At 53.7% G+C, this 13560-nt stretch overlaps 1 protein-coding gene and 1 long non-coding RNA gene across 2 annotated transcripts in view; both read right to left on the bottom strand.

Moving 5' to 3' along the window:
* Positions 1-1287: 1287 nt before the first annotated feature.
* LOC116565997 overlaps positions 1288-13560 on the bottom strand; it is a 17166-nt gene continuing 4893 nt past the window's right edge. The window contains exon 2 of the long non-coding RNA XR_004275691.1: positions 1288-1540. This is a non-coding gene — a long non-coding RNA (uncharacterized LOC116565997). The remainder of the gene's footprint in view (positions 1541-13560) is intronic.
* Positions 1288-13560, bottom strand: part of NOL6 (nucleolar protein 6) — a 13389-nt gene continuing 1116 nt past the window's right edge. The window contains exons 2-26 of the mRNA XM_032299952.1: positions 12789-12995; positions 12587-12703; positions 10364-10543; positions 9851-10019; positions 9572-9706; positions 9324-9487; positions 9115-9235; positions 8872-8930; positions 8685-8786; positions 8396-8511; positions 8066-8243; positions 7779-7901; positions 7499-7647; positions 7297-7372; positions 6960-7100; positions 6699-6816; positions 6459-6613; positions 6121-6284; positions 5622-5774; positions 5294-5391; positions 4481-4605; positions 4280-4369; positions 3705-3899; positions 3491-3592; positions 1288-3270 (exon numbers count right to left, since the gene is read on the bottom strand). Of these exons, the coding sequence (XP_032155843.1) occupies positions 3121-3270; positions 3491-3592; positions 3705-3899; positions 4280-4369; positions 4481-4605; positions 5294-5391; positions 5622-5774; positions 6121-6284; positions 6459-6613; positions 6699-6816; positions 6960-7100; positions 7297-7372; positions 7499-7647; positions 7779-7901; positions 8066-8243; positions 8396-8511; positions 8685-8786; positions 8872-8930; positions 9115-9235; positions 9324-9487; positions 9572-9706; positions 9851-10019; positions 10364-10543; positions 12587-12703; positions 12789-12995 (3387 nt within the window). The 3' untranslated portion in view covers positions 1288-3120. The remainder of the gene's footprint in view (positions 3271-3490; positions 3593-3704; positions 3900-4279; positions 4370-4480; positions 4606-5293; positions 5392-5621; positions 5775-6120; positions 6285-6458; positions 6614-6698; positions 6817-6959; positions 7101-7296; positions 7373-7498; positions 7648-7778; positions 7902-8065; positions 8244-8395; positions 8512-8684; positions 8787-8871; positions 8931-9114; positions 9236-9323; positions 9488-9571; positions 9707-9850; positions 10020-10363; positions 10544-12586; positions 12704-12788; positions 12996-13560) is intronic.

The raw sequence follows: 13560 nt of genomic DNA, 5'->3' as shown, positions 1-13560 counted from the left end.
TTGGGGGTTACCTGTAAACTTGGGGGAGGGGGCTGGCTAGCCCCCATGTAACAGGGACTAAGCAGCCCTGAGGACTCATTGACTGTAATATACTATATGGACCCCTTAGGCTTTTGGGTCTTGCTCTTTTCACTCAAAGTATGGAGCTGGGCAAAGGAAAATAGGGTCTTCAGCTAACAGGATTTGGGGGTAGAGGAGGTTGTCAGATACCACAGCCAGAAAGGAGGACCCTTGTTGGGTTCACTAAATGGAACTACGTAGAGAGGCTGAGATCAGTCAGAACAGGGGGAAACTGTATTCTAGCACTTTGGGAGGCCAAGACTGGAGGATCACTTGAGACCAGGAGTTTGAAACCAGCCTGAACATAGTGAGACGACTGTCTTTAAAAAAAAAAAAAAAAAAAAAAGCCTGGCATGATGGCTCATGCCTGATCCCAGCACTTTGGAAGGCCAAGGCAGCCAGATCATTTGAGGTCAGGAGTTTGAGACTACCCTGGGCAACATGATGAGACCCTATCTTTATTAAAAACACAAAAAGTTAGCCAGGGGTGGTGGCAGTTGCCTATAATCCCAGCTACTCAGGAGACTGAAGCATGAGAATCGCTTGAACCTGGGAGGTAGAGGTTGCAGTGAGCCGAGACCATGCCATTTAACTCCAGCCTGGGCAACAGCAAAACTCTTGTCTCAAAAAAAAAAAAAAGAAATTAGACCCTGGGCCTCCCGCTCACCCACCTCCCTAGTGGACCTGGAGCAGGGAGAACAGGAAAGGATGGTGCAGTGCCTCAGAGGTCTAAATTCTCAGCCCTCTTCCCTTGTCACTGGGCACTGGTCAGCTGACAAAGCCATTACCGTGCCTATTTTATGGGTCGGAAGACTGATCCCAGCAAAGGTAACTGACTTGCCCAGGGCCATGTAAGTTGGCAGGGCCAGGCTTGGTTCCCACTGGGACTGGTAACTGCACCTCTTAAAGACACCTGCTATAGTCCTGCCTGGGGGCAGAGTTCACCGCCTCCCCCATGGAGATAATCCAGAGCTGAGTTTGTGAGGGGCCTGAAGCTATAGGCGACTGACTTGAGACTGCAACAGGCCAGCAACCCCTGGCCTTCCCAGGAGCCCATGGAGGGACTATGGACAAATAGTCCAAGGGACCAAGGAGCAAGAGCCAAGGATGACCACAAACCATAAGGCTTAAGGATGGGATTACATTTCACTCCCTGAAAATAAAGCCTGGCATGGTGATGCTTGAAGCTTACGAATGAATAGCAGAGGGAGAGGTGTAGACTCCAGCTCACACAACCAGCCAATTTATTCCCTCCCTATTCTAATTTCAACCCTGGTCTGAGCTGCTCCATGGCAGTGGCTAGGGGCAAGCAGAGATTCACAAAGACCAACAGTTAAGCCAGAACTGGAGGCCAGAGTTCCCACATGCAGCTTCTCATCTTGAGGACAGAGCTTGCTAGCCAGGCATCAAAGTTCCTCCATGACAGGCCCCTGCACTGAGCCTGTTCCCTCACTCAGAAAATAAAGGTAAATAAAAGCACCTACTCCATAGGGCTTGTGAGACCGTATGACCAAATTTCCACACATAAGATACGGATACCACCACCTAACCCCGCCTGGCCCCCTGTTAGGCACTCAATAAACGTCAGCTCTATTGTCTCTTAGGCTTTCTCTTTCACCATCACCACCCACTTGTTCCAGGCAGTAAAATAGATTCCCTTTACTTTGCAATCTTCCAGAGTGGGCTTCCCTGCCCTCCACCTGCCTGTGCCGGATGGCCTGAGCAAAGCACTGTAATAAGTGCTAGGAAGGACATGAAGAAATCTATGTTCAAACATGTTCCCTGCCCTCAAGGAGTTTACATACAGGAAACCAGGTCAAAACTACGTAAAGGGAGGAGACAGGCCAGGAACATGGGGGAAATTAAGCAATTTAACTTTTTATTTAAAAAAGATAGGATCTCGCTATGTTGCCCAGACTGGTCTAGAACTCCTGGGTTCAAGGGAGCCTCCTGTCTCCCTAAGTGTTGAGATTACAAGCATGAGCCACCACACCCAGCTGCAATTTAAATCAGGGTTCGAAACAATTTAATTTATGCCACTGTGTGTGCCTGCCAAGCGAACTGAACACACACACAGTAACTGCTCTAATAGTTCAGAGGAGGGAATGATCACCTCAGGCTCGGGGCGAGGGATGGGCTTAAGGAGGGGCACTAACTATTTGAGCTGAGTCTGGAAAACAGCCGGAATTAGGGGAAGCAGAGAGGCTGCCAGAAAGGGGGTGCAGACAAGACTGAAAGGAGGGAGCATTTTCCTCCTCAGGCCCTGGGAGCTCCTGGGGAGGAAGACTTAGTCTCCTTCATCTCTGCAACTCCACTGCTGGTGCATAGTAGTGGCAGTTTGTGACATGAAAGGGCAAACAGCCAGGGCAGATGCAACCCAGTGCTTTTTGCACCTCTCTAAGACTGGGGGACTGCCAGTCCCCCGATCCCTTCACCTACCCAGCCCTTCCTGTCCTCAGTTCGTTTCCACTGTCTCCACCCTGGGAAGTGGCACCAACACAGGAGGGCATTGTGCTCCTTCACTGCAGTCTATTCATACACATATAGCCCCTTTCCACTGCTCAGTGTCGGTGGAAGGGACACATTTTCTCTGGGTCCCATCTAAAGGCCTAACATCGCAGTGAAGGGCAGACTGAAGTCCAGGCACAGGTCCTGGCAGTAGGAAAAAGACAGAGACTCTTCCAGGCACACGCCCCCTTCTCTGTTTCTAGAAGACTAAGAAAGGAGTGGGAAACTGGGGGCAGGTCTAGGCCCAGGGCTAATAGATTCATCCACCTGGATGAATCTCCTGGGTTCAGTTCTTTCTCTGAGCCGGTTCCCACTCCTCTTCTAGGATGGTTGGGCCCAAGAGACGACACGGGCCACCATGCCCCTGCCCCAATGCTCAAGCATCATAGAAAAAATTGGGGCTGGGCTTTGCTGCAGATGATTCAGCGTGTTCAGCCAGCAGGCCCTCCATGAAGGATTCGTGTCCAGGAGGAGTGGAGGTTGGCCCACTGACATCTTGCTCTAGAGGTCCAAGGTCCTGCTGGCCATCTCCAGCTTGCTCCAGGGCTGGGATCACACAGTCCACCTCTCACTTCGGGCCTCCACAGTCTGCACCAGGCCTTCACCCAGCACAGCAAAGTCCTCCAGGATTGCTTCTACATTGGGCACCATTACCGGCTCTCCACCTTGAAACATCACCATGCGCCCCTTTGTGCCAGAGGCCTGGGGAAATCAGAAAGAGATGAGGGTTGAGTGTCAGTGGCACACCCAGAGACACCAGGCTGGGACAGAGCGGGTGGTGGAGATAGCCACACAAGCCCATGCACTCCACACCTGACACGGGGTTGCCCATAGGGCAGACTATACACTACACACAGACATGCATGCCCACAGGAAGCCATGTGCACACACTCAGTAACATGGCTGTCACCAGCCAGCGCACCTTGAAGGGCTGGGGCTGGAAGCTGGTGGGTTTCCAGAGGACACCAATCACCTCTCCACCATGCTGGTCATAGAAGAAAAGGGCCAGATCCCCAAAGGCCTCCTAGAAAGGGATAGAATAGCGAAGATTACAGGCGGGCACTTAAGAACTCCTCCACAGCCTCGGCTTCACCTGAAGTACCCTCCCCAGTGTCATTCAGCTGTTTAGGACCAACCCTGAGCTGCATCAGATAGAGCTGAGGAGGATCGTAGCCCAGCACGGGCATCAGGGATGAGGGCCCTGGCTCTCTGCGCAGGCCCCGGCAGAAGGAGGCGGCTGGTGAGTCCACGGCCTGGCGGTGCCGCGGGATGTGGCGGGGAGACAGGCAAATCAGCACATCATAAATGTCCAAGGGTGGCCGAAACACCGTCTAAGGAAATGGAGAAGGAGGGATCAGCAGGATCCCCTTGATGGGGAACTGGACCAAGCCCACCTTGGTTTCCTCCTTCCCTTTCATCTGACTGCCTGCTATGGGCCCACCTGCCCATGTGAAGACAGAAACACCAAGACCCACAGAGGAAGCAGCTGGTGCGCAGCCCAGCAGGAGGAGCGCAGGCTAGAAACAGGAGGCCCAGATGGAGCCCAGCTTCCCCAGGCTCTGCCACCCCAGGCACCACGGCAGCTTCAACACCTCCTCTGTTCAGTCTCATTAAACAAGGGGACCCGACCTCCTGTGAGATCCCCAAACTCTGGGCTTCCAAAAGACAGAAACCCCAAAGGCCCTGGAGTCACTGCTGGTCAGAAGTTTACCCTGATGTCCCCAGGCCCCCGGGGATCCATGAGCTGCTTCTCTAACACAGGCAGGGCTTCCGCTGCCAGGACCACAAGCTGCTGCAGGATCTGCGGGGTACAGAAACAGACTGGAACTGACAGTGGGTCTCTCCCAGCTCAGGCTGGGCCTTTTTCCTTGGGAAGAAAACCACACATCAGGGGGCAGCTATGGGGCTGAACCTGGGCCGAGGGTCCATCCTGTGTCCACACAGAGTTTTTGCGGTCTTGGGGGGTAACAATGACCATGACGGGGAGTTGTGCCCGAGCCGCCAGGAAGCCACTTCGGATCTCCACCTGCTCCTCCACTAGAGACAAGAATGGGTCTGGGTCAGCCTGGCCCTCCCCTGAAGACACCGTCTACTCCCCAGGTACTGCTACAGTGCGCCCAACAGCTGCTCATCACAGGTATTTTTCAACACCCCCTACCAACAAGTGGCAAAGGTGACCAAAGGGACATCACATTTGCCTCAACTGGGTGGGGCATTAATCTCCCAACCTCAGCCCAGGGACAGAATTTTCCACTGCTTGGCACCCCTAGTGTGGTTTCCAGGCCTGCACAAGCTGAGTCTTGCCCCCGGCCCCCTCCCACCCTGGGCTTCCACACACCTGGGGAATTAGGAACCTGACACCCTGCTCTCTGCGGAGACCAGGAGTGCCTCATGTTACAACCAGAAATCACCATTCCCACCCCGCCAAGAGGTCTGAGTATGCTATACTTCCTGGCTCCTTGCCCTAATACTTCTCACCTGGTATACAGGATCCTCCTTCTATTCTCCTCTTCCTTCCACAGCATCCCCCTCCCCGCCGGGAGCTTGCTTACCACCCTGTCATTCTGTCTCTGACAACTGAGAGCAAACCATGTCTCAATGGTCAGGCTGAGACATTCAAGGCTGGGGAGGCACAGAGAAAACCTAACACTGCCAGGGAAAACCCTTGCCTGAAATCCATAAAGGGCAGTTCTTCCAGTAGTCTGACCCCAGTTCTACCACTTACCAGTGAGCTCATTGTTGAGATTGACAATAAGGGGGTTGTTCTTCCAATCAAACGTTGATACCAGGAAAAGGAATCGAAGGAAGCCAACCTGGGGGGAACTAAAGGGCTGGAGTAGGCAAAGAGTCCAGGGTCCAGCCATATATCCCCAGGCCTCCTTCAGTCTATGGAGCTCAGACCCCCTGGTGTGGATACCGGGAGCAGGGTATCTTAGAACCCCTCCTGTCACTTGCTTTACAACCCATTCCCATGTAGACTTAAGGTATAGAACAAAAGATGATAGCTGGCCCCAAGGGAACTTCCTGGCTAGGGAAAAAGTGGAGGGAATCACCTGGGAGGGGTGAAGGGCTCAGGGTGCAGGAAAAGGGCAGCAGCCACCAGATCCAGGCTCTCGTCAGTGAACCCCTCACCAAGAAGCTGGGCACGCACCCATCGCTTGGCCAGCCGCGCCACACCAGAGAAGGCTGGGTGCTGCTGCTGCAGGCTGGGGAGAAGAGGGAGTGTCAGCGAGACTCAGGCACCCAGGGCCCAGCCTTGGTGCTAATAGGTTATACATGTAATCTCATGTTCTCTTAACAAAGGCTACAACAAATTGACCCTAGTGTTATCTCCATTTTACAGATGAGAAATATAGGAACCAGGGAGGAAAATCTGACCATAGGGTCACAGTCAGTAAGCGGCAGAGCCAGGATTCCAGAACCTGCCTGACTCCAGAACTCATACCCCTAACTATGATACCATCTGGACCCCAGAGCGACAGGTGGCTAGGCGAGGAGGACGGGGGCAAGAAGGGGCCCCCAGACAGCAAGAACCTGTGCAGGTGGCCTTACCCATGCAGGACACTGGTGAGCAGTGGCAACTGCCTTGTGTCTCTCTCAAGGCAGAGGGAGGCAGGTGTGTCTCTGAGCGAGTTCAACCCCTCTGGGCTCTGCACCTCCCTCAGGATCTGGGGCTCCCGATGATAGGCCACACGAATCCGAAACACAAATCCATCCTTTGGAAGAAGGTACGGAAAGAGAAGGCTATGTCAGCCCAGGACCCCAGGGGTACTCTGAGGCCTATGGCCCTGTTCCCCATCTTGGTGCCCCGAGCTTGGTGTCTTCTTCCACACTCTGACATCCCTGGTGCCCCGCCTCCCTGGGAACCTGGCTGCCTGCACCAGCCTAACCTTGAGGACATCCGTGTGCATGGCAGTGGCGTGGCACTGCAGACCATGCTGTTGCGTCAGCAGCTCTGCCAGGCGCAGCTGGAAGGCAGCTCGCACCCGCCGCACGGCCTCAGCATCCTGTGGCCACTGGCCACTGCCCTCCAGGTGACAAACCACTGAGGGAGAAGAGGAGTAAGAGGTTTCATACTGTGGCCTGGAGTGGGAACTATCCCTCCCACTTCCTCCCAAGGACCCTCTTACCGGGCATGGGCTCCACGTAGGCTGGACAGGGCTTATCGGGCCGGGGCAACAGTGAGGACCGCTCTTGCAGAGGCTCATAGAAGGAGAAGGCTGGTCGGACTGGAGTTGGTGGGAACACCTGTGGAAGAAAGCAGGCTGAGGAAGGGGCCTGGGACTGGGAGGGAGTGCTCAGAGTCGGGAGTTGGAACAGTGGAATACTGGGTGACCAGAGCAGGGGTGGGGCCACCAAGCAGAAAGGTCGCCTGCCCTGTGGCAACTCACCTCTGTGTAGCGCAGCACTGGATGAGCTCCCTGAACAGCAGACACGGTCAGTGGGAGACCCTCCAGTCCCCACAGTAGGCGACTGAGGTCATCGTAGCAACGTACTGCCACTGCCAGGGCCTCCTCGCCTGTGCTGGAGGTCTGAGAGGGAGAAGAAGGTCAGGAGGCTGGACCCTACGCAAGACCAGCACCACCTGGATTCTGTCCCGGCTCAGGCTGCAGCAGAGCCAGCACCGCCGCCTGCTGGACATGCCAGGAAGTGCAAGCTGGCTGAGGCAGAAAGGACTCTCCCTACAGATTACTCTACAATCACTAGCTTTGACCCTGAGACCCTTACCTCTTTCAGGCCTTGGATAAGTGCCTCCAGGGGACCCCCCACATAGTGAACACAGGTTTCTGGGATGTCAGCATGGCTGAAAAAGAGGCACAGATACAGTGAGAAAATGTGGGGCTATGTTCTCGCTCAACTGCCTGAGCCAGCCCCCAGAAAAAGCTCCCCAGCCCACACTGCCTCCTGGAATCCAGATACCAACACTCACAGTGCCAGGAGGTGAGTGACCACCTGGTGGGGAATAAGGCGCTTCTGGGACATAGAGGCTGCCTCCCAGACCACAGCTTCCCGGATGGCTCCATCCTGGAAACGCCGAAGCTCCGAGCGGGATCCCCAGAACTGGCGGAATTCAGCAGCCTGAGGAGGCAAGGGTGGTAGCAGTGCTGGGGAAGGAAGGGCTCTGTGAACCCTGCCCGACAAGCTTCAGTCCAGGTCCCGTGGGGACAAGCCACCCCGCTCCTTCCAGCGTACATGCTGGGATCCCTCACCTCAGGCTGGTCTGCCTCTGGACCCAGCTCAAGGATGCTGGTCAGTCCCTCAGGCCGGAGGAGGAGTCCCAGGGTCAGGGTCCCAGAGTCTTTGTGCTTTGGTGGATCTTGGCTGATGTCCCACTGCAGGATTTCAAAAGGCTGAGCTCAGTCCTTGAATCTTCCAGCCTGGCCTGGAAACCTATGGCCAGCTAGAAACACCTAGCTAGAGGAATGTCCTTTGTGTCTCTTGGGACCCTGGATCCAGCCCCACTCAGACCAAAACTCCCCAACCTACACCACCTCACCTCTGGGACTGGGGGCCGAGAGTGAGCCAGCAGGTGCAGCCGCGTCCCCAGGCCCTGCTCTAGGAGGGTGATCAGGGGATCCAAAGCAGCTGAGACATAGTCCCCACCATTGTCCTGCAGCTCTGGCCAGAGCTTCAGCCGGTGGCATGCTGCCTGCAGGCGACTCAGTGGACGAAGACTGGAGGGGTACAGAGGGCCAAAGAGGGGGAATCAGGTTGCCGGTCCCTAGTACCATCTCCTCCCTCAACGATCTGAGTCCCTATCTGAAGACCTTTGCCCCACCCCAAAGAGACAGGACCCACCAACATACCCTGTCACCCCTAAACTCACTGCAGGATGTGGTCAAAAGCCCGGATCATGGGTTTGGGAGTCATCAACAGCAGCTGGAACCCGTCGTCAGCTTTGCTGTCCAGCAACATCATAGACAGCTGTGCCTCGTGCTGCACCTGGAGCCACAGAGTAAAAAGGGACCATCCTTGTGCCCTTCATTGATCCAAGGGCTTAGACCAGAGACATGCCCTGAATCTAGCTCTTTGAACAGGAGTTTCTGGGGTTCTGGTACTTGAAAAAGAGACAGAGTCTAGGCTGGGACATCAGGGGACTAGGGGCCTATGGGTACCTGGTGGTAAGTACAGGCAGTGACATCAGCACAGAGGTTGAGGCGGCCTGAGGAGTCCAGGAAGACAACAGAGAAGGCCTGGTGGAAGTCAGCCAGGGCCGGCTTAGGAGGTGTAGAGAGAAGCAGGTCAGCATTGGCACCTTACTTTCAGGCCTCCTGGCATAGACCTGGCCCTTCCCAAACTCACCAAAGAGGGATCTGAGCTGAGACATAAACTGATCCCGTTGACTGTCAGGTCTGTAGTGGCTAAAGTGAACCACAAGTATATCAGAAGGTATCCCCCTCTGGGGACCCAGCCCTAATGACACCCTCCCTCAGGTGATTCAGTTTGCTCATCTGTCTGATGGCAAGAAACCAAAAGACCCCTGCTGGGATGAGAGGATTCCGGGAGGAGTGGGGCCCAAGGCCTTTCCCCACCTAGTTGCCTCACCCAGAAACTGCAAGACACTTCTCAGGACCTGGTAGCCACTCATGGTGGTATGGATCTTGCGTGTAGACACAAGGAAGACAACCAGCATGGAGACAAGGAACCCAGTAAGCCCACCCTTGCCCTGAAAGAGATAGAGGGAGAGGCGTGAGGTCAGAACCTGCCCATCACACAGGCAGTCAGGCAGGAAGGCTGGGCCACCCTCAACTCACCTTATCCAGCTCCCGCTGCCGCAGCCAGACCTTCAGAAGTGCCACGCCGTCCTTCAGGCCCTGAGCTGAACCCAGCGTGGTTGACAGGAGCTGCAAATGGGACTCGAGAGCTGTATCCTGCAGGACCCACGTGTTGTAGTGGGGGGTAGGGGGCTCTGGGCTACCTGTGGGAGGAAAAGGGAAGCCATGAGAGGAAAAGTCCCACATCTCCACCCTCCAGCTCCACCTCAACACCAGAGCCTGCTCACCATCCCCTGCAGGACTCTGCGCTCGGTACCAGGCAGAGCGCACATTGTTCTTGGTTGGCAGCAAGCGGCACGGACGGAAGAAGTCAGGTGGAGGGCACGGATGCAGACGTACAGTGACCAGGCGCTCATCCTTCCCTGGCAGAGATGGGGGTCCTGAGACTCTGCAGGAGCCCTTGGAGCCAAAGTGTTCCCCATCTTGTCCCCCCGTACTTGAGGCCTCTGTGCCTCCTCCTCCAGATTAACCACCCCATGCTGTGCCCTCAGCCCAGTGTGTCTCACCACGTGGCCGCAGCAACAGTGAAGGTTTCAGGTGGCAGCCATTGGTGTAGGAGAAGCGAACACTGCCAAAGAGGGGGTCCTGGGCCAGGTGGTAAGCCAAGTGGGCCAGGTAGAGGGCACGCTTGCGGAAGTAGCGCTGGTTCAGCCCGTCCTTGTCCTGTAGGATTTCCTGGAGGGGCCAGGGAAGAAGAGAAGGCCAGGCACATAAGTGCTTGTGGAGCTGCAGGCCAAGATGAAGCCAAGGTGAGAGTGCTGGGCTCCTCTGCTGACAGAAGTGCCTGAGCCACAGTTAGCAACACCATGCCCACATCTCAGATCAGGAGGGCAAAGCTCCAGAAGGACAGCAACTGGCCCAAGGAATCTAAGCCGCCCTCAGGATGCTTGCAACGGCCCACTCTTCTGATTTAGAATTCAGACTTCAATCCCCTGGCAAGTGGCAGATAAGAAAGAGGGATCCAGGGATTTGCAGATAGTCAGGTGGTGGGCCCCTATCCTCTAAACCCTGGACCTTACCCTGGGCATGGTCAGTGCCACATCCACGTTGACGTCTGGCCTGATGCAGGTGCCCAGAAGGTAGCTGCCCACAACAACAACCTGGGCTGGGGGCAGGAAGCGGAAACAGCCCTTCACGGCATAGGGCACTTGGTGGAGGGGTACTCGAACCCCAGCTGGGAGCCATGCCTGGTCAGTGAGCTGTGGGGGCAGAGATGGGGATACATATTGATTCAACTGACTTCCTCACATGTGCTGTTTATGTCTAGAAGACATCTTAACACATCAGTACGTTTGAAACCAAACTCCCATATGTCTTCCCTGCTAAGACAACTCCATATAACTTTCTTAAGCCAAAAACACTTAAACCACCTTATCTCTGTTAAGAATACCCATGTTACTACCAAAATGTATTTAGAAATGGATTTCTCTTAAAAAAAAATTTTTTTTAAAAGAAAAAAAAAAAAAATCAGGCAGGGCACGGTGGCTCACGCCTGTAATCCCAGCATTTGGGAGGCCGAGGTGCGTGGATCACAAGATCAGGAGTTCAAGGCCAGACTGGCCAACATGGTGAAACCCCGCCTCTACTAAAAAATACAAAAGTTAGCTGGACATGGTGGCTCGTGCCTGTAATCCCAGCTGCTTGGAAGGCTGAGGTAGGAGAATTGCTTGAACCGGGATCCGGGAGGCAGAGGTTGCAGTGAGCCAAGATCACGCCACTGCACTCCAGCCTGGGCTACAGAGCAAGACTCCATCTCAAAAAAAAAAAAGACAGTGGCTCACTTTGGAGGCCCAGGTAGGCGGCTCACCTAAGGTAAGACCAGCCTGACCAACACGGGGAAACCCCATCTCTACTAAAAATACAAAATTAGCCAGGTGTGGTGGCACATGCCTGTAATCCTAGCTACTTGGAAGGCTGACACAGGAGAATCACTTGAACCCAGGAGGCGGAGGCTGTGGTGAGCACTGCAGCCTGGGCAACAAGAGCGAGACTCCATCTCAAAAAAAAAAAGAAACGGATCACTTCTCTACTTTCCTCCCTAGTTTCAGCCAATGTTTCTCAGTGCCTATATTAGTTCCTAACTCTCACCGTTGTCCCTCTCCATTCTACTTTTGACACAACAGCCAGAGTAAACTTTTCTAAAACTAAACATTTTAAGGCCGGAAAAGTGAACTTTTTTTTTTTTTTGAGACAGAGTCTCGTTTTGTTGCCAGGCGCCAGGCTGGAGTGCAGTGGTGCAATCTTGGCTCACTGCAACCTCCACCTCCTGGGTTCAAGCAATTCTCCTGCCTCAGCCTCCCGAGTAGCTGAGACTACAGGCGTGCACCACCACGCCCAGCTAATTTTTGTATTTTTAGTAGAGACGGGGTTTCACCATGTTGGTCAGGATGGTCTCGATCTCTTGACCTTGTGATCCGCCCGCCTCGGCCTCCCAAAGTGCTGGGATTATAGGCATGAGCCACTGTGCCCGGCCAGGAAAAGTGAACTTTTAAAAGTTAGAGGGCACCACTGCTCTGCAAAATAAAACTCAGTAGTGGCTCCCCATCTCACCCAGAGCAAAGTCCTTATTTTGGGACACAATACCCTGCATGATATGCTACTTTTCCCCATCACCTTTTTAAACTCATCTCCTTCTATCTTTCTCATTCATTCCAAGGAATGTACCTGGAACATTCCTGCCTTTGTACTGGCTTTCCCCCTTCCTGGAATGGTCTTATTCCCTTAGATATCTATATAGCTGACTCACCTACTTCAAGTCTTTACACAAAAGTCTCTTCAGTAAGGCCTATTTTGTGAACACCTAAACTTATAAACCACTCCCATCCTCCAACATGCCCAATCTCCTGACCTTGCTTGTCCTAGTTTTTCCTTTTTCCAATGTTTACCACATTCTAACACTGCCATATAGTTTACCTGTCATGATTATTATCTATTATCTATAACCTCAACATTAGAGCATAGGCTATTTTGTTTACTGATATATCTTAAGAACACAAACACTACAAGACATGTAAGTACTTGCTGAATGAATACACAGATGACCACGCTCCCAGCTAAGCTTCCTTGCCATAAGAATGAGCTCCCTGCACCCCTACCCTTAAAGAGAATAACAGCAAGGCCCCTGTTAGAGTCACCCTCACAGTACTTAGTATATACTGAGGCAGTCAGGGCATCCTAGAGGAAATGGAACCTGGCAGGATGGGCCCTCATGGGCTTCCCAGTTTTCCACGCCACCTGCTTACCTCTGTCTCAGGGACTGAGGGCACCCTCATGACCCGCTGGTTGACCTCCCGTAGGAAGGCATCAATCCGATCCTTCTTCTTTTCTGACAGCCTTACTTCCTTTAGTAGCTCCTCTACCTGTAAGAGAGGGTGGAAGGTAGTCCGTAAGCCTCAGGGTCCCAGGTACTCCCCTCTAATCCACGCCCCAGACACTCAACAGTACCTGTAAACGAAGCAAGCTGGAGTGGAACAAGATCTCAGTCTCCCGAAGGTGATTAAGCTCTTCATTGGTAGGCTCCTTGTACAGTTCTGCCCGGCTGAGCTTCACTGGCTGCAGGAGGCCCTTCTCAGGAGGCTCAGCCAGTGTACGCTTCCTAGAGGATGCCTTCTTCCCCTCTTTGCCTTTGCCTTCCAGGGCTGGTTCCATCACCTATGGCCAGAGAGGGAGAAGCCCATGTGAAGTCATAGGTATCAAGCATCTGCTGCCTAAAGTGCCATCATAACAGGTTGTGAGCAAAGTCTTCACCTGTTCCTGGTCCCTCTTTTGAATAGGAGTCAGATTTTGTAAAACTCAGGAGAATCATTACTTGGAGGAACATCACTGAGTGCTGAACTGAAAATTCCTTGAGTTAAGAGCTCTCGTGTCTACCTGATACCACAAGCATGGAGCTGTTTGGAACTGGTAGGGATAGAAGCTGACCGGGCCCAGGCCAGACGCCGTGGCTCACGCCTGTAATCCCAACACTTTGGGACGCCGAGGTAGGCGGATCAGCTGAGGTCAGGAGTTTGAAATCAGCCTGGGCAACATGGGGAAACCCCATCTCTATTAAAAATATAAAAACTAGCCGGGTGTGGTGGTATATGCCTGTAATCTTGGCTACTCAGGAGGCTGAGGCAGGAGAATCACTTGAACCTGGGAGGTGGAGGCTGCAGTGACCTGAGATTGTGCCACTGCACTCCAGCCTGGGCAACAGAGCAAGACTCTGTCTCAAAAA

The sequence above is a fragment of the Sapajus apella genome, unplaced genomic scaffold (assembly GCF_009761245.1).
Source record: "Sapajus apella isolate SASKATOON/1434 unplaced genomic scaffold, GSC_monkey_1.0 scaffold42, whole genome shotgun sequence".
Taxonomy (NCBI): Eukaryota; Metazoa; Chordata; class Mammalia; order Primates; family Cebidae; genus Sapajus; species Sapajus apella.
This window is presented reverse-complemented; position numbering and strand designations above follow the sequence as displayed.